The sequence below is a fragment of the Ursus maritimus genome, unplaced genomic scaffold (genome assembly GCF_017311325.1).
Source record: "Ursus maritimus isolate PB19 unplaced genomic scaffold, ASM1731132v1 scaffold_32, whole genome shotgun sequence".
In the NCBI taxonomy this organism is placed as follows: domain Eukaryota; kingdom Metazoa; phylum Chordata; class Mammalia; order Carnivora; family Ursidae; genus Ursus; species Ursus maritimus.
Window position 1 is genome coordinate 7,421,931 of NW_024425786.1, and position 22,023 is coordinate 7,443,953.

Genomic DNA, 22,023 nt, shown 5'->3' on the forward strand with positions numbered 1-22,023 from the left:
TGAGTACCTGTGAGTAACCCGAGGTGGTCAGAACAGCAGCTGTGTGCCAGGGAGAGGTGACAGACGAGGAGGACTGGGGGAATCAGGGCCACATGATGGCATGCTAAGGAGTTGGGATTTTATCCTGAGTGTGATGGGAAGCTACCAAATGATTTCATACAGGAGGATTGCATGATTAGATTCACCTTTTAGAAATGGTTAAAGTTTGAGTTGGAAGGAGGCAAGTTCAAAGCCCAGTGACCCAGTTGAGAAGTTGCTGTATGGACTAAATTAGAAACTATACTTTCCAAAGGCAGGGACAAAGGAGAGAGGAAAAGACTCTGATTGGAGGTAGAATCAACAAATCAGTTTGTGGGTGGGATAAACCCTGTGTGTACGGCCCGAAAGGTGATGAATGCTCTCACGTGGATCATGGTTGGAAAGCGAGACCAAGAAGGCCCTGGGGGACTGCGAGAAAATAGGAGACACTCAGCTGTGTGAAGAGGTGTTGTGGGATCCTTGGGGGGAGAGGTCTGAGGCTGCGTCTTCACATTGCAGCAGGTGGGGAGCAAGGTTAGGTGCTGACAAGAACCAGGGTGTGGCTACCTCCCTTCTGGCTATTGCTTGCTAATTATAATCTGCCCTTACAAGAGGAAGGCAATATTAGCAAAAGGAGCCAAGTCTCTAATGTCAAAAACAGACCTAACAAGAAACAAGAATGGTGACGTTGATTTCACCTTAAATCCCAGCATCACCTTGGAGATGCTCCAGTGTGGCACCAGCCTCTCTTGGGCTTCCTGCCTTGTCTCTTCGCTTCTGTCCTGGACCGTAAGCCGCTGTCCGCATAGCAACCAGCATCATCTTGTAAAAACAAAAGTCAGATCCTGTCAGTGGCCTGTGGTTTCTTCCCGTGGTGCTTTCAGCTCTAACCTTCTTACCATAGCCTCCAGAGTGTTCCGTGTGCTGGCTGCTTGCCTGCCTCTCTGACTTCATCTCTTAACATTCCCACACTGCAAGCGTTTTGAACTTTTTGTTCCTTGAACATGCCAAGTGTGTCCCCACCTCTGGGCTTTTGCACTTTCCCAACACCGGAGTCCTTCCTCGTCGTGTGTGACTCCTTCAGACCTGCGCTCATAGGCGCTTCTGCCCCCGCCCACGCCAGGCCAGCTCTCACAGGTTAATAATGACAGTCTGTAGTTGTGTTTGTGCCTGTTTGGTTCTTCCGTGGGAACGTAAACTCACCTAGAATAAATGCCTTACCTGTCTTGTTAGCTCCACCGTTCCCTACGCATTACCCAGAAGAGTGGTCTAAAACTGATGTGCATCAGAATTCCCTGGGGGTGCATGAGAACAGAGCTTGCTGGGCCCACCTCCAGAGTTTCTGGTTCAGGAGGTCTGGGGAAGGGCCTGATCATTTGCATTTTTCTTTTTTCTTTTCTTTTCTTTTCTTTTCTTGAGAGAGAGAGAGAGAGAGAGAGAGAGAGAGAGATGGGGGAGGGCAGAGGCAGAGGGGCATAGGGAAACGTGGGGCTTGATCTCAGGACCCTGAGATCATGAGCTGAGCTGAAATCAGGACTGGGACGCTTAACCATCTGAGCCACCCAGATACCCTGTAATTTGCATTTATGATAAGTTCCCAGGTGATGCTGATTTTGCTGGACCAGCACCCACCTCTGAGAGCCACTGATCTAGAATGGGGGTTGGCAAACCTTTTATGTAAAGGACCAGATAGTGAATATTTCCGGCTCCGCGGGTCCCATGGTCTCTGCTGCAACTGCTCAACCCCACTGTCACAGCTAAATAGCAGCAGTGTGCAAAGGCATGGGTGTGGCTATGTTCCAGTAAAAACTTCATTTACAAAAAATAGGGGGCTGGATTTGTTGCATAGCCTGTAGTGTGCCAACCCCGATCTACAAGATGGTCACTTTTGAGAACTTCCACTAGGAGCTTAGTGTGTTTTTGTGTATCTGATCTGGAAGACAGATACGCACCAGCTGCTGGTGATTCCCTGGTGATTGGCAGATCCCTAGCCTCGGGAAGTTCACAGCTGTGGACAAGATAGCCATTAGACGAATAGTCACACCAATAGCTTTAGGATATATTTGTGACAAATGCTGTCAGGGAAAAATGCGAGATGCTCTGAAAGTTTACAACCAGGAGACTCTGGGAATGAAAGGTGGCCTTTCCTTGCTCTCAGCTGATGACCTCCATTTTGCCGCACTGAGGGAAAAGAAGTGATCCTAAGAAAACCTCCTTTTCTACCCACTTATAGTTTGTGCATCCATCATGCATCCTTCCCTTCTGGTGGTGGTTGGCCTGGCCTTGCTCCTACCTGAGCCCCGCCCATTTTCCGTGCATTCCATCTTCCAGCTCCCTCTCAAGAACTCACCGTGCATTTACCCTCCTCTTGAACACTTCCATTCGAGCATGGCTTTGTTTTACCACTTTCAAAACACTCCCATGTTGCCCGAGAGCCACCATTCCATTTCTCTGTTGTTTTTTATAGAAATGCTCCTTGAAAGAGTTTGCTCTATTATTTCCCACTCATCCACCCCCATTATTTTTTTTTATTGTTCTTCTGTTGTTTCTTTTCCCCATTCTTGCTTGAACTCACTCTAGTCAGACTCCTATTCCACATCACCACACTGAAGCCACTCTTCTCAGGGCCACCAGAGATCTCCACGGTGACAAACCCAGTAGTGTTTTCTCAGTCCTCTGCCCTGTCTTCAAGACGCTGACACGCAGCTATGACCTGACAGCCGTATAGCTGACTGGCAACCAGCTCAGGCCCAAAATCCAAGAGCCAGCCTCAGTTTCCCCTTTTTTTCTCATACCCCATGACCACGTCATCAGTGAGTTGTATTTTCTTTACCTATAAAGCATACACCAGCTCCATTCTCAGTTCACCACCTTTACTACTGATACCCTAGGCCACCTACTACCATCTCCCTCAGCACTGCTGTGACAGCATCATGACTGCTGTCCCCAGGCTTTCCTCCATAGATGTTTTTAATGTTTTTAAAACATTTACTAGGGCACCTGGGTGGCTCAGTCAGTTAAGTGACTGCCTTTGGCTCGGGTCATGATCCCAGGGTCCTGGCGGGGCTGCTTCTCCCTCTGCCTGCTGCTCCCCCCGCTTGCGCTCTCTCTCACTCTGTCAAATAAATAAAATCTTTATAAATTAAAAAAAAAAATGTACTAGACCCATATTACTTCTCAGCTCTAAACTGGCCAGTGGCTTCCCTTAAAATGAAATCCAGTCTTAACCATGTCCCATAAGGCCGTCCATAACCCAGTCCCTGTCTGCCTCCTTCACAGCTGCATCTCCGAGCCTTCTCGTTCCTCATTCAACCCACACAAGTTTTCTTGTTGTTTTTTTTTAAAACACACCAGGCTCCTTTCCCTCTCAGGACCATTGTACTTGCTGTTAATTCTGTTTCGATTGGAATCATCACCACTGCCACCCCTCCCCCCCCGAGATCTCTCAACATGCCTGCTTAGATCTCTGATTAAATGTCCTCTCTGCAGACAGACCTTTCCTGAGTACCTAATCTGAGAGTTCCTCCCATTCCTCTCACCTCCCTGTCAGCCCCCATACCTACCAACCTTCATTTTCCTTCGTAGTACTTCTTGCTACTGAAATCATGGTGTGTCTTGTGTCTGTTTACTATTGATCATCTCTCTCTCTTTCACCAGTGAGACTTTTGTCTTATTGACCACTGTGCCCCTAACACCTGCATGTAGTAGGAGTGATAGTGGTTAAAAGAGCATGCTCTGGAGTCCAGTTGTCTGAGTTCAAATCCCATATCCATGCTTACTAACTCTGATCTTTATAAAATTGCTTAATTTCTTTAAGTCTTTTTCTTTAACATCAGGATGTAACACTAGTACCATCTTCATAGGGTTCTTAGGTTAATCTATACAAAATATTAAGAACAGTTCCTGGCACAGAGTAAGCTTAAAAACAAGGATGGACGGGAGAGAGAGAACATCTAGAAGCGGGAACAGCCAGTGTGGTATCTTTAAAATATGGGGATTTATCTAACCAGTTGGGACTTCTTATAAACACAAAAGGCTACTGATAAATATGTTGTTATTTGGTGTGCTTTCCGTAATTATCCTAGTTTCCACCATGAAATCAACAGAACAATAGTATTTAAATCTATTTATCCATTTGTTGTAGGAAAACCCAATACCTAGAGTTTTTAGACATACAAAATGTCCTTGTTGGAGGTTGGTATACAGCCTGGTTCGGGGAAGAGGAGGACCAATTCAGGTTATAGTGTTGATATTTGGACTGTCAACTGCTGATAGAAATTTTCCTGAGTCAAAATGCAGTTAAAATTCTAGGTCCATAGTGTTACAGGAAATCTTTTTATGTCAGCTTTACAGCCACTAAAGCAGAACCAGAGCCTTTAAAGGGGAAGGTCATCTTCATACCTTAACTTTCAGAATCTAAGGATTTTGTTTTTATTGGTAGTTTGACCAGCTTGTAAACTTATTCTTGAAGAAAGCCTCAAAAAAAGCTAGTCGCTAAAAGCTAAAATTGGGGCGCCTGAGTGGCTCAGTTGGTTAAGCGTCTGTCTTCTGCTCAGGTCATGATCCCGGGGTCTTGGGATCGAGCCCCACGTCGGGCTCGGCGAGGAGTCTGCCTTCTCCCTCTCCCTCTGCCCCTGGTCATCTTTCTCTTTCCCTCTCAAATAAATAAAATAAAATAAAATAAAATAAAACTAAAATTATGTGATTCCACTTATATGGGATACTTAGAGTAGTTAAAATCATAGACAGAAAGTAGAATGGTAGTTGCCAGGGGAGGGGGAAAGGGAGAATGGAGAGTTAGTGTTTAATGGGTATGGAGTTTCAGTTTTGCAAGATGGGAAGAGTGTTGCAGGTGGATGGTGGTGGTGGTGGTGGCCCAACAGTGTGAATGTATTTCACACCACTGAATGGTGCACTTGAAAATGGCTCAGATGGTAAATTTTATGTTACATGCATTTTACTATAATAAAAAATTGGGGGGAAATGAAAAACAGAAAAAATCCTCAAGATAAAATATTAACATTTTCCCACCTGAGGATTTTTAGGTAAACCAGCTATCTTTCTCTTATTTACTGAAAGGATCCCATAGAACATATAGGTTTTCTAAGGGGAAAAAAGTACCCCTTCCCCAACCTCTTATTTTTAAATATTTCAAGCATACCAAGCTAAAAAGATAGTATAATGAACTTTCGTATACCCATATTTATGTATTTTTTCTGAATCATTTGAAGGTAAGTTGCAGGCATCATGCAGCTTACTCCTAAATACTGCCCTGTGTATCTCCTAAAATCAAGGATATTCTCTTAATACCATTAATCTATCCAAAAAATTCAGTACTGATTCAGTATTATATAATATACTGTCCATTTTCAAATTTTCCTAATTGTCTAAAAAATGCAATGGTTTAGAAATATGTGTGTGTGTGTTTTGATCCCAGTTCCAAGCGAAGTTTGTGTATTACATTTGGTTATGATGTTTCTTTTCTCTTTTATTACATAGGTACTTTTGAATAGTCTTGGCTACATTTTGATTAGTCTGATTATTTCCTCAAGATTAGACTTAGGTTAAGCATGTTTGATAAGAAAGCTGTCAAGGTGACATTGGTATACTTCCCTCCTGTCACACTGGCAGACAAAATGTCCAGTTGTCCTGTTATCAGTAATGTTAAAGTTTATAAATTTAATGTGACGTTTCCCAGCTCTTTCTGTCTTAACAGGTATCTAGGGTGGCTCTTGGGATTGTGTGACTATTCTATTCTCCATCCACCTTTCATTCGGTTGTTTTGCATTTATTAATGATTCTTGCTTGATTCAGTCATTACATCTGGGGCTGCAGTGTAGTTTTTCTAATCTCCATTCCTTTGCATTTGTTTATTAGCTGGCTTTTGCAGGGGAGCTAAGAAGAGCTTCTTCTCCCCCCCCCCTTTTAGCAGCCCTGTGGACTCCTGGGTATCCTTTTGATACCCAGTGTGCTGTATCGTGTTTCTGTTATCATTCTTATTTACTGGCTACTGCGATTCTGTGCACTTTGGAAATGGCCCCCTCAGTGTTGGAGCACTTCTGTGCTTTTTTGGCACAAGATATTCTGACCTCACCTTGTACTTTCCTTGCTTCAGACCTGGAATCGGTTTTCCCAGGGAGCCCTGGTTCCTTTTAGTGAGGAATAGTATTTAGAAACCAAGATCTGGGTGCTGGGTATACGTAGGAAATAAACTTTTTATTTTTATTTATTTATTTTTAAGATTTTTATTTATTTGAGAGAGCTCAAGAGCATGAACGGAGGGAGGGGCAGTGGGAGAGGGAGAGGGACAAGCAGACGCCCCACTGAGCTCGGAGCCCAGTGTGGGGCTGGATCCCAGAACCCCAGGATCATGACCTGAACCGATGTGAGATGCCTAACCGACTGAGCCACCCAGGCGCCCCAGAAAATAAACTTTTTAAAACATGGCGTGTCACTTTGACATTGTCATTACCAATTAAGAGGACTTTCCCATGCGCTTTTGAATGGTTCATCTTTTTTTTTTTTTTTAAGATTTTATTTATTTATTTGACAGAGATAGAGACAGCCAGCGAGAGAGGGAACACAAGCAGGGGGAGTGGGAGAGGAAGAAGCAGGCTCATAGTGGAGGAGCCTGATGTGGGGCTCGATCCCAGAACGCCGGGATCACGCCCTGAGCCGAAGGCAGACGCTTAACCGCTGTGCCACCCAGGCGCCCCTGAATGGTTCATCATTTTGTTCTTCCTTCTGTCCTCTGTGGGAGGCAGGTCAGATACTAGAGTGCTCATTTTAAAGATGACACAAATGAAGTGTAGAAAGGATTTAACTTTCCCAAAATCATAAGACCAGTAAGAGCAGGGGTAAAACTTTTACCTGCAAGTCAAAAAAAAAAATTTTTTTTTTTTTGGACACAGTACATAGTCTCCTAAAAAGTGTGTTTCGATATCACCGAAGCGGTGTCACTGGCTCCTGCTCAGGGCCAGCTCCACTGAAGAGAGAGAGCTTCTCTGTGAGACTAAGTGATAAATGAGGAGCCTTGAGAATGTTTGCATCCGTCTTAGTTAGCTTTGCCATTGGGAGCTCATTTCAATAGAGTTCGCTAGGAGGCTTTCAGTGGTCCTTCGTAATGAAAAGAATATTTGACTTACGACTTGGGGAGAGCTCTGTTTGAAAACAGTACTTGGCCATACCTAATCCCTCTGTCTCACGACAGCCTCTAATTGGGTCACTCCAATGAAGCAGGACACCCAGGCAGTATATCTTAAAATACTCTGCTTATGCTGTGATTTGGTATTTTATTATGTGAAGGTCTCTGTTCTTAACTTTACTTGATTTATTTCCAAATAATACAAGCTTTTTAAAATTACCACTCCAAGGAAACCTTTTTTTTTTTTTTAAGATTTTATTTATTTATTTGACAGAGAGCGAGACGGCCAGAGAGAGAGGGAACACAGGCAGGCGGAGTGGGAAAGGAAGAAGCAGGCTCCCAGCGGAGGAGCCTGATGTGGGGCTCGATCCCAGGACTCTGGGATCAGGCCCTGAGCCAAAGGCAGACGCTTAACGACTGAGCTACCCATGCGCCCCACTGAGCCACCCAGGCGCCCCCAAGGAAACTTTTTAGATATTTTTTCCTTAATCTCCCCACCATGAAATTTTAATACCTCAGATATATAGTATATCTGTTTACATACTGTATGTATATTTGTGCTTTATGTATGAAAAGAATAAGATTGTTTGTATCCTTCGAGAACCATTTTTTTGCCCTCTTCAAGGTGATAGCCCCCTGACTGAGAATGTGTGGAGTGCGTAGCTGGAGAAATGAAGGATACATCTGATTGTATTATAATAACACATTTTGTATTATGATAGTATGTTTTAAAATATCTTTCTTGAATAACTAAATACAATCTATAGATTATTTTGGCCCTAATAGCACTGTGATCTTTCAGTTACCTGAAGGCTGTATCCTATAGCTGCAAAAATAGTAACATTTCATCCACAGAGAGTTCAGAGTCCACGGTTCCCATCCAGACAGCTAGATAATCAGAACTGTTGGTGGTATTGGTGAATTTTCCAGTATTGGGTTTTTTCTGGAATTCCCTGATGTGTGAAGATACTACTTAAATACTACTATTAAATAAATTTAAGGGATACATGTGTTTTTCCCCTCAGAGCCCCCCTGTCTGGACCTCAACCCTAAATAAAGAACTCTTGAGTCTGAGGGAGTAGAAAGAGACTGCAGTTCGCTTTCCTCAGCATTTACCCCTTACAGACTATTTTGTGTGCTTTGTGGGTTTTTCCCAAGTATTTCTCTGTATGTCTCTTTATTGTTGTTTCCTGCCTCTGTCTTCTTTTTTATCTTTTGCTTTCTCTGCTTTCCCCAACACTGCTCTCATTCCTCCTCCCCTCCGTCCACTTCCTCCCTCTCCCACATGTCCTCTCCTCTCTTTTCATCCAGGACTATGAGAGTAAGTTGCAGGCCTTGCAGAAGCAGGTTGAGACCCGCTCCCTTGCTGCAGAGACAACGGAAGAGGAGGAAGAAGAGGAAGAAGGTGAAATCTGGAGATGGAAACTTCCTTCTGTATAGCTTTTGGTTCTGTACTATCAGATTAGCCTTTCACCTGTGATCAAAGCTGCATTTGATCATAGCTGACCCTACTACCATTTATTGATTTTTTTACCGAGCCAGTTTAAAGGTGATTCAAAAGATTCTCAATGCTGAGAACACAAGCTGTGCTCTCTGAGGTGGGAGTGGGGGCTGATTGTGTTCCTTAGAACACAAGATTTCTTAGCTTGGTCTTTATAGAGATCTCTTGGGCAGTTTACATACACTGTCTCAAATTACTGTACATGTGAAGCTCGTGTATGCGTTGCAGATAAATACAGACCTTAATCTTTGTTAAGATACTCTTTTATTTGCTGATCTATGATTTATGCCCAGGATTACCCAGAAAGGACTTTGGAATATATTAATGTATATTAAAGCCATTTCTGGCAGATTTCTAATCATACTGCTTAGTCATGCCTACCTGCCGTAAGTTTTTCAGAATTTCTTAGCTGAATCAGGACTTTAATTGTTTGCTATTGCCTTATAATACAGTATGAATATTGATCACATTTTGTTTCTCTACCCAACCTCCCAGTAACCTCAAGTCTTTAGATTAACTTTGGAGAAGCTCTAATTTATGTACTAAATTCATTATTTTTAATATCAAAGTAAAATATGACCTTTTTATTTCTTGTACTAGCAAGAAAAATAGATATATATGAAGTTGTACAATATACTGGAGGGTTCTTCTTTATTATAAGCCATGTATTAAATGTATATGTTTATTTAAAAAGAGAAGTCTTTTTCTTTCATGCACTGTTTTAAATAGGATTTTTTTAGGTTTTCTAAAATGTATATACTATCTTCATAATATCAACAGAATTTAGTGAGCTTTACTGAAAAGCAGAAAACAAAAGCAGCTGAATGGAGAAACATGGGAAATACTCTAACCTTATTAGAGAGATGAGGTGGAGGGGAGGTGTAATTTCTGCGTAGTTATGAGGTCACCATTTGTTACGCTCCATTTGCTCCTTCAGCTCCTTGGACACAACATGAATTTGAGCTGGCCCAGTGGGCCTTCCGGAAGTGGAAGTCTCACCAGTTTACTTCACTAAGGGACTTACTCTGGGGCAATGCTGTTTACTTGAAGGAGGCCAACGCCATCAGTGTGGAACTGAAGAAGAAGGTATGCAGGGTGGGAGGCCGTGGGTCATCTGGACTGCAGATGACTCTCGGGGGGCTCATGGCTCTCATCTTGAGCTAGCCTTTCCCTTGGGTGAACTCAGTGGCGGTTTGCTGTGAAACAGGGTGTTATACGCCTTTATTTACCATACATGCCTGGAACATAGTAGGTACTCATTAAATATTTATTACACAACATTTAAAAAATAATGTGTTTTCTATCTTATTTACAACTGAGGAAACTGTATTCTGACAAGAGCTAGGAAACATATTAATAGGAGAATGCTAGTCTTGCCTTCCTGAAAATCTCAATTTTCTTTTAGTTTTCTACCATTACATTTGCACCTGTAAGTCCTAAGTTCCCTTCCTGCTCTAGGGTCTGAGAGGCAGGTGTATGCAGTGGACAGGCCCTCTGCACTCAGCCAGGCTCCAGTTCCAGTGCTCCTCGTGTGTTGACCCTAAGGGCCCTGTGCCTCCATTCCCTCATTCCCTCAGGATGGGCTTGGCAGCGGCCCCTGCCACCTACGGTTCTATGAGGCGTGAAAGAAGGAGTAGATGTAAAGAGCTGAAATAGCTCTTGGACATGGTAAAAGGCAGTAAATGTCACTGATTTTCCTCATTACCAGAACGTCATGCCACATCTTAGATTGATTGTTCTGTACGTCCCACTGTTGAGTGGTCTGGAGGCTACAGGATGACAGCGGGGGGCAGTATCACATGGCAGGAAAGAGCACAGACTGCTCAACCTTGAGGAGATTCATTCTCTTCCCGTAGGGCTATATTCTGGTCTGTAAAATAGGGTAAGATACCTTCTTCATTAAATCTCAGCAACCCATTTCATTTTTACCCCTCTCTTCAGGTAGACGAAATGCAGGCAGGGGACTATGTGTTTTCTTCTTGCTGCTGTACTTCGCATTTGCTTAATATTTGTGGGTGAAAATAGGCGGTAGCAAGAAATCAGTGACATGGTGCACGCGAAGCACTTACCGTGTGGTAAGCACTTTCAGGAGCAGCACTTGTGATTCTTGAATTTAGGACAGAAAACCAACTGTGACATTTCCTCCCCCGCTCCGTGAGCAGCTAGAGATGTCCTCATGGGTCCGACTTTTGTTCTCTTGTGTAAATTCAGTCAACCAAAATATATGTACTGAGATTTTAGTTTGTGTAAAAACACTGCACCACACCAGAAGCACAAAGTCTGTAAATAGCTTAATTTGAAATTAGGATTATTCTCTACAACTAGTATACAAGTGGCCATTTTTCCCCCAGTTAATCACAAGCTGTTCATTGAGCACATACTACACATTTGACCTCTGTCCCGTGGGGCATGATTATATCGCCTCATGTCTGAAGCTGACTTGCTGAAAATATAAAGGCCATTTGGAGGTTTCTTCTTTCCACACAGGTGCAGTTTCAGTTTGTCCTGCTGACGGACACGTTGTACTCCCCTTTGCCTCCGGAATTACTTCCCACTGAGATGGAAAAAACTCATGAAGACAGGCCTTTCCCTCGCACTGTCGTGGCAGTAGAAGTCCAGGATCTGAAGAATGGAGCGACACATTATTGGTCTTTGGAGAAACTCAAGTATGAAAACATTCCTCATAAAGCCAGTTGTTTATTTAGGAAATAATAATGAATTGCTCAGGTGGGCTCTCCCGAGCTCTTTGCTGTTTGATGTCACTGTTGCTTCCTTTTCTGTGGTGCTAAATGCTGTTGCTCACCAGTGATACTACTGTCCGTCCATCTTCTTCCAAGTGAATGAATCCCACTCTGCTAGCACCGTTGTCATTTGTAGATAGGATTTAAATTTACCCTCCATAGAACCTCTTACATTTTAAATGTTCCAGTCTCAAGATACCTATTTCTGTCTTGGGTCTAGTGATTATTCATCTTTTTTGTTCTGGATCTGATGATCAGTCATAACCAGGGAAGTTATAATGTGCTTTCCTTTGCTTTTAACATGGTGAGGTATTTTCTACTGTTACAGTATATTTGAGATTATGGTTCGGTAGAGGTTAGGTGTCCATTTTTTTACTTTTGGTGGCTTGTCTCTAGACTCAGACACTTTGGATATTGAGTGTTTTGAGTTTCTGTACTTTTGGCCTTTTTCTTTTTTAATATCATTAAGTGGTGGGAGCAGCTTTTTTGTTTTTAATCTTGCATGGAAAATACTTCCAAAGTGAAATTTGACTGCAACCTCATGATATTAAGCCTGTGCACTTTATGCTTATGCAGGCAGAGGCTGGATTTGATGCGAGAGATGTATGACAGGGCAGGCGAGATGGCCTCCGGTGCCCAGGATGAAAGCGAAGCCACCGTGACTGGCAGCGATCCGTTTTATGATCGGTTCCATTGGTTCAAACTAGTAGGAAGGTACGTAATGATTGCATCAATGTCTTCTTTTTAAATAGTGAATGATCTTGTTAAAAACCTCAGCAGATATTACAGAAAGTTAAAAGAAAAGTGTGCAAAAATGCTCCATGTATAATCTTATCCACTCAGACACAGCCACTGTGTCATCTGGTATACTTCCCTTCGTTTCATTCAGTGTGTGTACTTAAGTCTCATCTTTCATCCAGAGTAATTGACAGCCTTCCCTGCCTCTTACAGTTGAAGAGGATAGATTTAAAAGAAAAAGAAAACCTGTGTCTGTATCCCGCACAGTTTAAAATCATAGTATGACTTACAGCTTACCAGCCTGCAACCTCTCCTTGATCCGACGTGTCCTCATTTTTTTTTTTTTTAAGGCAATTTATCTCACATTAGTCTTTGCCAAGGGTGAGCCAACTGCATTTCTTGGTCATCTGCCTGAGCCTCTTTTGTGTATACATAAATTTCAACATGTAATGAAAACAAGTAGTGCCCCTGTGAATCCATACTGAGTCCAAGTTCTTAGAGGTTTAGAATTTAAAAAGCAGAGAGATGTAGGTTTTGAGCTTAATTTCGGAATTTGAATTGTTTTTCAGTTGCAAAATTTTTCTGGCAGTTTTAAAGGAACTAGGAGGAAAGGAAGAGCTGAAGTCATAGTATTTTGTAGAAATGAAGTTACTCTGTTCCATTCCACTCTGATAGTGGGGTGTTTCTAAAGAGTTGAATTGGCCAAACACATCTTATCCAAGCAAGGCACATACTTGCTTTGCCATATACCATTCCATCCATTTTGTTTTCTGCTCCGAGATGAAGTGGGGATTGGAATAAAGATCTAAACCTTTTTATTTCACCAAATGTTGAATGGCTCCTTTGAGGCCTGGCTGCTGATCTTTTTGTGTGAACTGGGAAATACAAACATTTTTACAGCACACTATTTACCTGGGATCTTCTACTCATGTATTTCCTTTGCTTTTCTTATTCTAAGGACGAGTCCTTGTTCCCTTTCACCTGAACCAGATGATTTATGCTCATTTTATCCTTTTGCTTTTCCACTTGCTTTTATTGTGTTGATTCCCCAGTGGGTTCTGTCCTGTTGACACCTATAGCTTCCTGTTTAACCAACTATTCCTCTCTCCTTCCTTGGCTGTGTCCCTTGGCGTCTTCCCTGGTGTCTAGCTCCCCCATTTTCCACGGCTGTGTGAATGAGCGCCTTGCTGACCGCACACCCTCCCCCACTTTTTCCACGGCCGATTCCGACATCACTGAGCTGGCTGACGAGCAGCAAGATGAAATGGAGGATTTTGATGATGAGGCATTCGTGGATGACACCGGCTCTGACGCAGGGACGGAGGAGGGATCAGATCTCTTCAGTGACGGGCATGACCCGTTTTACGACCGATCCCCATGGTTCATTTTAGTGGGAAGGTTGGTGAGGTTATTGTGAGAAGGGCGAAAAGGGACCAGCTCTTGCTTTAAAGAGGCTCCTTGTGCAATTTTGGATGATCTTTCCTTAGCAGATTCAATTTGTGACATGCCGATCTGGCTAGGGAGAGCCCTGAGGCAGTGTTTGTGAGGTACGCAGTCTGCTTGGTACAGCATGTGGCAATGTGTGAAGGCTCTATGTGGAGGACCCCTTGTCTTAAACTGCCCAGTAATTTCTTCTGAAGGAGAAAACCCCAGAAGAGAAAGTAATTAAAGCTAAGAGTCTAATATTACAAGGTCAAAGAATATTACTATGTTCTGATGCTTCCTTTTTGTTGGGAATGAGTGAAGAAGCATATGGGGATGACGTGAGAAGGAGAGCAGAGCAAAGCCAAGGTTCGAGTAAAGGATGTGTGACACCAGCAGGACTCAAGAGGACAAAAGTGGAATCAGGAGTAGTGTTAGGGTGCTTAAAAATAAGATGTAGATAGATAGATAGATAGATAGATAGATAGATAGATAGATAGATAGGGGGCGCCTGGCTGGCTCAGTAGAGTGTGCGACTCTTGATCTTGGGGTTTTGAGTCCAAACCCCAAGTTGGGCGTAGAGATTACTTAAAAATCTTAAAAAATAAGTAAATATAAAGGAGTAGTGTTAGGTTTATTTTTTACTTTGAGTCAGAAAAAGAATCAGGAACATGAAGTTTCCTTTTGTCTGAAATGGATGCTTTTCTTTGGCCAGTTTCACTGAGCCTCTCTGTAGATCGTTGGCTTCTGTCAGAATTTTACCTATAGGTTTTGTAATGATGAATCTCATGAAATTATCTATTGACACCATCAACAATGGATATTTGTTCAGCACTCCATGAAACTGCTTTGTTTTAAGTCTGGTTTTCCAAACTGAGGCCTTGTCTCTGACTCCATCTGTCAGTGATGCAGGGCTCTCACGCACACACTCCTCATACTGGAGTCTTTGTCTACACCCAGTCTTCATGCTGAAGTAATTTTATTACAAAATCAACAGTGCAGCACTTGCTGGATTAACCAAAGGTATGTCCAGGTTTTAAGGTATGAAATTGAATCTTAACAGTGTGTTAGAACCACATATTGCTGAATCCTTTAAAAATAGGGAATTATGCCAGTGTTAAACAGATAAGCGCAGTTCTCTAAAAATTAAAGCGCAGCAAGTATCCTACCCAGTAGGGAGGTAAGGTTCTAACACTGAGCACCTGACAAGCACTAAGTAGCTACTGTAGCCTAGGATCACTGTAGTGGAAAGAAGGAAAGACCAGCTCTCTGGTAGACATGAAAGCCTCGATTGTGACCATGGGTCGTAATTTAATATTAGACCATCTCGGGGTTTTATGATAGCGGAGGGGCATCTCTTCGGTTTTTCCATGAATAAACATTAAGGGATTATGCAGCCATGAGTATTGTTTTCTATTGGTGTATTGCCAGGAATAGAGGCTTAGAATTTCGGAGAAGCTGATTTATATTAAAACTGAGAACAGAGTTCTTTATGCAAATAATGGGACCATAGTGCTTTTTCTTATTTTATGGCTGTGTGTGTTCTAAAAGGGTTGGAAGTTAGAACCAAGTTTCTGTTCATAAACTGCTTGGTCCTGGTGCCAGTTGTGCAGTTTCCAATGCTGTTCGTCTGTGCTGTGCACCATCGCACAGGGAGGAAGATGCAGCTTCATCTGCCATGGCACATCAGGAAGAACGCTGAGGCGAAGAGATGTCTGGGGCCTAACGTCAGCTTAACTTAAACCGAGGCTCGTCGGATTCTCAAGTATAAATGAGGAGTTAGGAAAACAGAGATCCTTAAAGATCTTTTTTGTCTTTCAGATTCTGTCATCCACGCTAGCAAAGTGCCTATCCTGGTTAAGAGTTCTCCAAAGCATTTGTATTTTGAGTCACTTGTATGGAGAACTTAAGTCAGAATCCCACTTAATATGCACATTCACTGGCTTAAAATATATGCATTATTTTCTCTGTTTTATTCATTTTAATCATATCAGATTTAAGTGTAGGTATAAAGCAATCAGGTCTGCTTTGATTTTCAAGTAATTTCCATATATATGGTTCGCTTCCCAGGTTCTAAAACTAAGTTTAACTTTCAAGGAAGAGGTTAGTGGAGGAGGTGAAATCCTGGCCATCAGTAAAGTGAAGGATAGCTCTTTACTTTCCACCCTTGACTACATCTCTCATCTACAATCAGAACTGATAACTGTGCAACATCACCCAGACATGTAGTGGGCATTGTGTGCGTAAGGGAAGTAACTTCTTTCCTGTTTTTGTGATTCACAGGATTGGATTTCCCATATTGGCGCATAATTGCAAATACAATTCACTTGTAAAATTTTTCAGTTTCTTGTGAAATTCCATTTGTAGGTTATGTTTCTTGGCCTTGGCTGCCTCTGGTGAATTTTTGTATGAAAATGAAAAGAGCTTGTCCCTTTAGCTATTCTCTTATGGCATGCTGGGATGTTATGAACCATCCAGTGTAATTTGGGATGAAATGTAAAATATTTAAGCTAGTTTTCTGGGTTAAGAGGGGGCAGATATGAGATGGTTATTCTGACACCTAAGCCTGAACTGACATTGTGTTCTGTAACTAGAACCATAATTATGCTGATTTGTCTTATCTTTATGTTGACCAAATTTGTTTCCCTTTTTGATGTAACTTCACAGAACTTATGCTAATATACCCTTTACATCTTCCCCTCTCTCATCCCTGTTCTCCTTCAGTCTGCTAGGTCAAAGTATAAGGACTCTCAAAAATGCAGAGTATTTATAAAAATTCCAGCTTATTAAAAAACTTCAGAGGAGAGCTTCTACGGCATTGACTTTGGGCTAAGGACTGTCTTCTGATAATAGGACAGGGAGAGCTGGCTAGTGACCGTGCAGTTGCGTAGCCCCTGTGCCAGTGCCGGAGAATTTCAGAAGTCTTTTCTAAAATGGGAAATACACAAGAATACTTTCTGTCCTTTCACCTTTGTAATAACCATTGCCATAGGTGGAAAGGAGGTTCTTGTCTTAAATGTGTGGTCAAACAGTACTTTGTTGTAATGTGTGTGTGAACATGACGTTCAGCGCCTTCAAGTGGGAAGGTTTTTGAGAATTAGAAACAGGCGTTCCTGATGTAAGTGTAAAAACAGCTATTACAAATTAAACATAGTTAGGAACCTAAACATGTTTTCTACAGTTAATATCCATCTTGAGAATATCTTAGAAAAATCAGCCTAGTATATAAAGTTGGATGGCTTTGCTTCTCTACTTCTGCTGTAACCCATTTTTCTGGAAAATGTTCCACTTCTACTTACAGGACAAATCATTTTCTGTTCACTTATGTACATAGAATGTTCAGTCATGTTGATTGAATGTCACGTGTACTTAATAAATATGCCAGACCCTCTGTAGACAGTGGCAAGCAAAATCAGGCATGATTCCTGCTCTCACCGGTTTGCAGTCTGGTGGGTGAGACAAGACAAATTAAACAGTCACATAAATGTAAATCATAGCAATGATGGAATCATGTGTGTTACTGAGATCACTTAGCACTGGGGGAACCTGTCATGAGAGCGGTGTTCAGAATAAGACCTGCAGATGTGAAATCAAAGGAAGTGAGGCGGGTAGTAGAGTTCAGGGAGGACTCGCGCAGGGGACAAGTCTGTGCTGTGACTCTGTAATAGCGAGGCATTGAAAGCGAGCAAGTGTGGCTGGAATGCCATTAAGAGACAAAGGTGGTCTGTATGGTGCTGACTGGGGAAGTGAAGCAGTCCATTTGGTACCGTATGCCAAATTCTTAGTCTTTAAACTCTGTCACAGTAGCTGATATTCGAGAGTCTGGTTTGTAATCTTTTTTAGAAGACTTTTCATTTTTTAATTTTTATACAACAAAGCTTTAACCTCTGTTTCTTAGCCTTTCCTTCCCCACCTTTGGAGCAGACTGAAAGGGAAGTAGACTTCATTTGATCTGATTCAGTGTTTTACTTACAGTTGTTTTTGTTTTACTTTTCATTCACATTTCATTTATGCTCTTAAAGTTTTATTAACATATGTTTTTCTGTGGCGTATTTTGTCTGTTTTCAGTATTTTTTTCATTACTTTGAGTTGAAATCCTGCAAATTCACTCCGCCTTCTGTTTCTCTTTGTTCTAATGTAGATACAGAGCAGGAAAAGCAGCAGACAGGCATACGTGTCACACTCAGTTATGTTTGATTTCTTGGTGCAGATGTTTACTCTTTGTCTTGCCTTGTGTTCAAAGATCAGCATATACCCAGTGGAAAGGCAAGAGTAACAGTAGGAACTAGATTCTGTATCAGATCCACCAGTTGAAATGAACACGCCCAAGCTTTGTGATCACATTTTTATTGTTAAAAAAAATCAATTACTACAAAATAATGAAAGAAGTAAAAAGAGTACAAATGGGATGGGACTCTGCTGGTTTGTCTGAAATAGACAATATCAGGTCTATAACTTCCTTTTTATGTTTCCATTTTTGAGTTAAGTTTTGGACTCCAGGAACAAAAGCAGTCCTTTAGGGATGAGCTGTCTTCTCACTGGATATTTGTCCCCATGTCCAGCCAGAGTCTCCTATAAGCTTGCTACTCAGAAACTTCTGGCTATAAAGCCTCTCTGCATGTGTCAGTCACCTGCCTGAAAATAGTAGTCATTTCCTAGAGCATTTCCATAATGCTGTGACTTGAAATTTTAGAGTTATTATAACTATATTTCAGGCACATTTCCTGCCTTTATTGTCTCCTGATTTCTGTTTTATCTCTTGGGAGAAATAAAACACCTTTATGTTAAAAGGTTAAGCTCTTCAGTGGGTTCCCTTTTCTCCACCCTTAGCAGTATCCATAGGACAGTCATCTTGAAAGTCTATTTCCAATTGTTACTCTTCTCCCTACACCAGTCATTTTTTTTTAACTACTCATTTTTATACAGAGTAATTTGGTGTAAGTTGGTCTTTGTCAACTGCTTTACCAAGCATTTGCATTTCTTTCTGTATTATCTGTGCTGAAAAAGCAACGGGAGGCAGTCTGGTAGTACAGAACAGAAAGGTGACCTTAAGACAGGGCCCAGAAGCCCTGAAGATACTCTCGGGAAATCTGAACGCCAGCTTCTCTGTCTGCGGGGTGCTCAGATGTTTGTCTCCCGGTTTCTGTCTCTAGGGCATTTGTTTACCTGAGCAACCTGCTGTATCCTGTGCCCCTGATTCATAGGGTGGCCATTGTCAGTGAGAAAGGTGAAGTGCGGGGGTTTCTGCGTGTGGCTGTGCAAGCCATTGCAGGTAGGTGACCCTCTTCTGGGTGAGAGCTGTGGGTTCTTTGCCTAGACACAAAGCAGGCCGGTTCTGTGTGGGCCACACTTCAGTTGCATGATGGCTTATCTGTCTTGGAGAAAGCTTTTATCGCTTCCTTTTAGTTATTATTCCCCAGTATCATAAATAGATTCTGTTTAGTCTGGGCCACAGCTATTTTGGAGTAATGGGATGAAGGGATTTCCTTTAACATAAGGAACAACTCTTGGATTAACTTTATAAAAGTCATTTATAAAACTGCCTCAGAAGCAACAAAGGATATTCAGAACTTTTTCTTGCTTAATTTTCTCTCACGGTACTTGTACCAGACACGTCGGTCCTTTGACTACTATTTTGTTGTTTATGGATCAAGATTCTGATATTTTACACTTCTCCATGATCCAGCCTACATTCTGGGGAAAGAATGTGGCCATTTCCTGTAATTTTTCTCTTTTAATTTCCAAATGCCATGCGGTGTGGAGTGACATTGCAGCTTTTCCCCATGGAAATCTGTGGCACGGTCACCAGGGTTGAGTTTATGAAAGTTTCCACAAGTACAGTCGAATACCTTCAAATATTTGCTGGGAAGTATTGAACGTCATCTTGCCAAGTGAAGGATCGGTGTTTCTAGGTGTGACATTTGAACCATATCAAGAATAAAACCGGTTCTTTATTAACGAGTCTGAGCTAAGCAGGTTGGTAAGGATACCTGAGCAGAGTTGGAAGCAGCCCCTGTGACTTTCCTGCCTCCAGCTCTTCCTTCCTGTCTTGGCACAAGATTGTTCTTTAGCATCTCCTCGTACTAAAGTCCTCGAACCCTGAAGGCTCCGCTACTTTCCTGTTCATTTCATGATCCAACAAGAGCCATTCCTCTGGCCCACATTAGTAGTCTCATTTGATCCTTCTCTTTGTTGTTGTTTTTCTACTTAGCGGATGAAGAAGCTCCTGATTATGGCTCCGGAATTCGCCAATCAGGAACAGCCAAAATATCTTTTGATAACGAGTACTTTAATCAGGTGAGAAGCCTTCCAGGGAGAGAAAAACTCATAGAAGGAAAAAGTAGAAGACAGGTTTGTAAGGAGGACGTGCACTGGAAAACAGTTCTTCTGCCTAGAACCACAAGAGATAGGTAACCACGGGTTTGTTCCGTAGGGCACAGGACGTGTCTAACAATTACAGAGGTAAAGCTACTTCTGTTTCATCGTATTGCCTTTTCTCAGGCACCTCTTACTCCACATAACTTTCCAGTCACCGTTACTTGTCGGGCAAATAGACATAAGTTGGGAGGTTGCGGGGAACGCGCTGTTGTGCTGCTGGATCGTCTACCTGCCCCTGCCTTGGTTTCAGAGTGACTTTTCTTCAGTTGCAATGACTCGTTCTGGGCTGTCCATGGAGGAACTGAGGATTGTGGAAGGACAGGGTCAGAGTTCTGAGGTCATCACTCCTCCAGAAGAAATCAATCGAATGAATGACTTGGGTATGTAGACAGTTTACTGTGACTGGGGACATTCTCAAAGGGGGCAAAACATTGACCACCGTCAAGGGAGTCGTTGCTGTCATTGACTAGGAATGGAAAGAATGCCCTCCTCTCCTCTTTGAAAGGTGGTCTGTGCCATATTTGAACCATATGTGTGTTCATTTGACCCTCTTTAGATTTGAAGTCAGGCACTTTGCTGGACGGTAAGATGGTCATGGAAGGGTTTTCTGAAGAGATCGGCAACCACCTGAAACTGGGCAGTGCCTTCACTTTCCGAGTAACTGTGCTGCAGGCCAGTGGGATCCTCCCCGAGTATGCAGACATCTTCTGTCAGTTCAAGTAAGCCCCCCTCTGCCTGCCTACCTAGCTCTTGACCCAGGGGACATCCTTTGTGCACCACCCAGTGCTCTACTTGACATATGTGAGGTGTTAACACTCTCAAGAGGGAAACAACTACCAGTTTCTGAAATAAAACGGCTTTCTTTACTCCAGGGGGGAGTAAGAACCAGAAACCTAGAATGGTACGAAATAGAGTTCACTGTGGAGAGGAGTGTGACCATGCATCCCGCTAAGAGGGTTCCACTGTGGCCTGTCCCCTTCTGCTGGAAATATAGGATCTGTGTAGATAGGCCTGTTTATTCGTCTTTTTAATGCTCTTCATGGGCAAATATCTTACTAATAAACAAATCTGAAGGCCATGAATTATCTAGGCACCAGTTATGCCTGTTCAATACTTGGGGGGAAAAATTTATATAATATAAACAGCAGTAAAATTCCAGGTCAACTGAAAAGTAACTAGTATGTAGAGAAGATGTGACAGGTTTCATTCCTTAGCCATTTACAAGCTCTTTCTATCCTATAACCGTCTGGAACTCTGGAGTTTTTCTTCTCATGAGCCCCCTTGGAAAACACTTTTTTTGACAGTCTTCAGTTTTAATATCTCCAGACATCAGTATATCTTTTCAGGCCTTGTGAAGGGCCACAGTCCAGAGTGCTGTCTCACTCGGCTCGTTCCTCAAGTCCGCATTTGGCCCCTGGCGCCACCAGGAGGCTGCTCTTGAGTTCTGCCATCCCTCTTTCTCAGAATGTGTCCCTCTGCCTTCCTAGGGGTCCTAATACAGTTGACAAAGCACTGCCTTTATGGAGATTTTTGCCAAGTCCCCAATCAAATGTGATTACTGCATAGTAAGCCACTAATATCATTTTCTATAACTCACAGTTGTTGAAGTATTATCGATTATCCAGTGTTGATTTTGCCCATTCAGTGTGTTTTCACTAGTAGCCCTAAATTAACATGGGGGGGTGGAGTTGGCTAGATGATCCATTTGCTTTGAGCTTTCATTATTATACTAGTTAGGCAACTGAAATATTTTTTTTAAGATTTTATTTGAGAGAGAGAGGGAATGAGCAGGGGGGCGGGGCAGAAGGAAAGGGAGAAGCAGACTCCCCACTACACGGGGAGCCCGACGTGGGACTCAGTCCCGGGACCCCAAGATGATTACCTGGACCGAAGGCAGACACTTAACTGACTGAGCCACCCAGGTGCCCTGCAACTGCAATATTTTATGGAAAAGACCCATTTGGTTAACTGGCATCTGAAATGCCAGTAATGTTATGTCGATCTTTTGTCCTAAAATCTCCAGCAAGGGAGCACCATCTCCACCTGGTGTCAGCTCTGGAGAAGAGGGCATTGTATACTGA

At 42.5% G+C, this 22,023-nt stretch overlaps 1 protein-coding gene across 2 annotated transcripts in view; it reads left to right on the plus strand.

The window, feature by feature from the left end:
• KIF1B (kinesin family member 1B) overlaps window positions 1-22,023 on the plus strand; it is a 121,041-nt gene that overhangs the window by 68,779 nt on the left and 30,239 nt on the right. Inside the window, exons 20-28 of one of the 2 annotated variants that reach the window (XM_008694741.2) lie at window positions 8,474-8,567; window positions 9,601-9,749; window positions 11,151-11,329; window positions 11,981-12,118; window positions 13,292-13,540; window positions 18,718-18,836; window positions 19,776-19,861; window positions 20,193-20,322; window positions 20,499-20,661. In XM_008694741.2, coding sequence (XP_008692963.1) covers window positions 8,474-8,567; window positions 9,601-9,749; window positions 11,151-11,329; window positions 11,981-12,118; window positions 13,292-13,540; window positions 18,718-18,836; window positions 19,776-19,861; window positions 20,193-20,322; window positions 20,499-20,661 — 1,307 coding nt within the window. The remainder of the gene's footprint in view (window positions 1-8,473; window positions 8,568-9,600; window positions 9,750-11,150; window positions 11,330-11,980; window positions 12,119-13,291; window positions 13,541-18,717; window positions 18,837-19,775; window positions 19,862-20,192; window positions 20,323-20,498; window positions 20,662-22,023) is intronic. The other variant, XM_008694738.2, reaches the window with a different exon arrangement.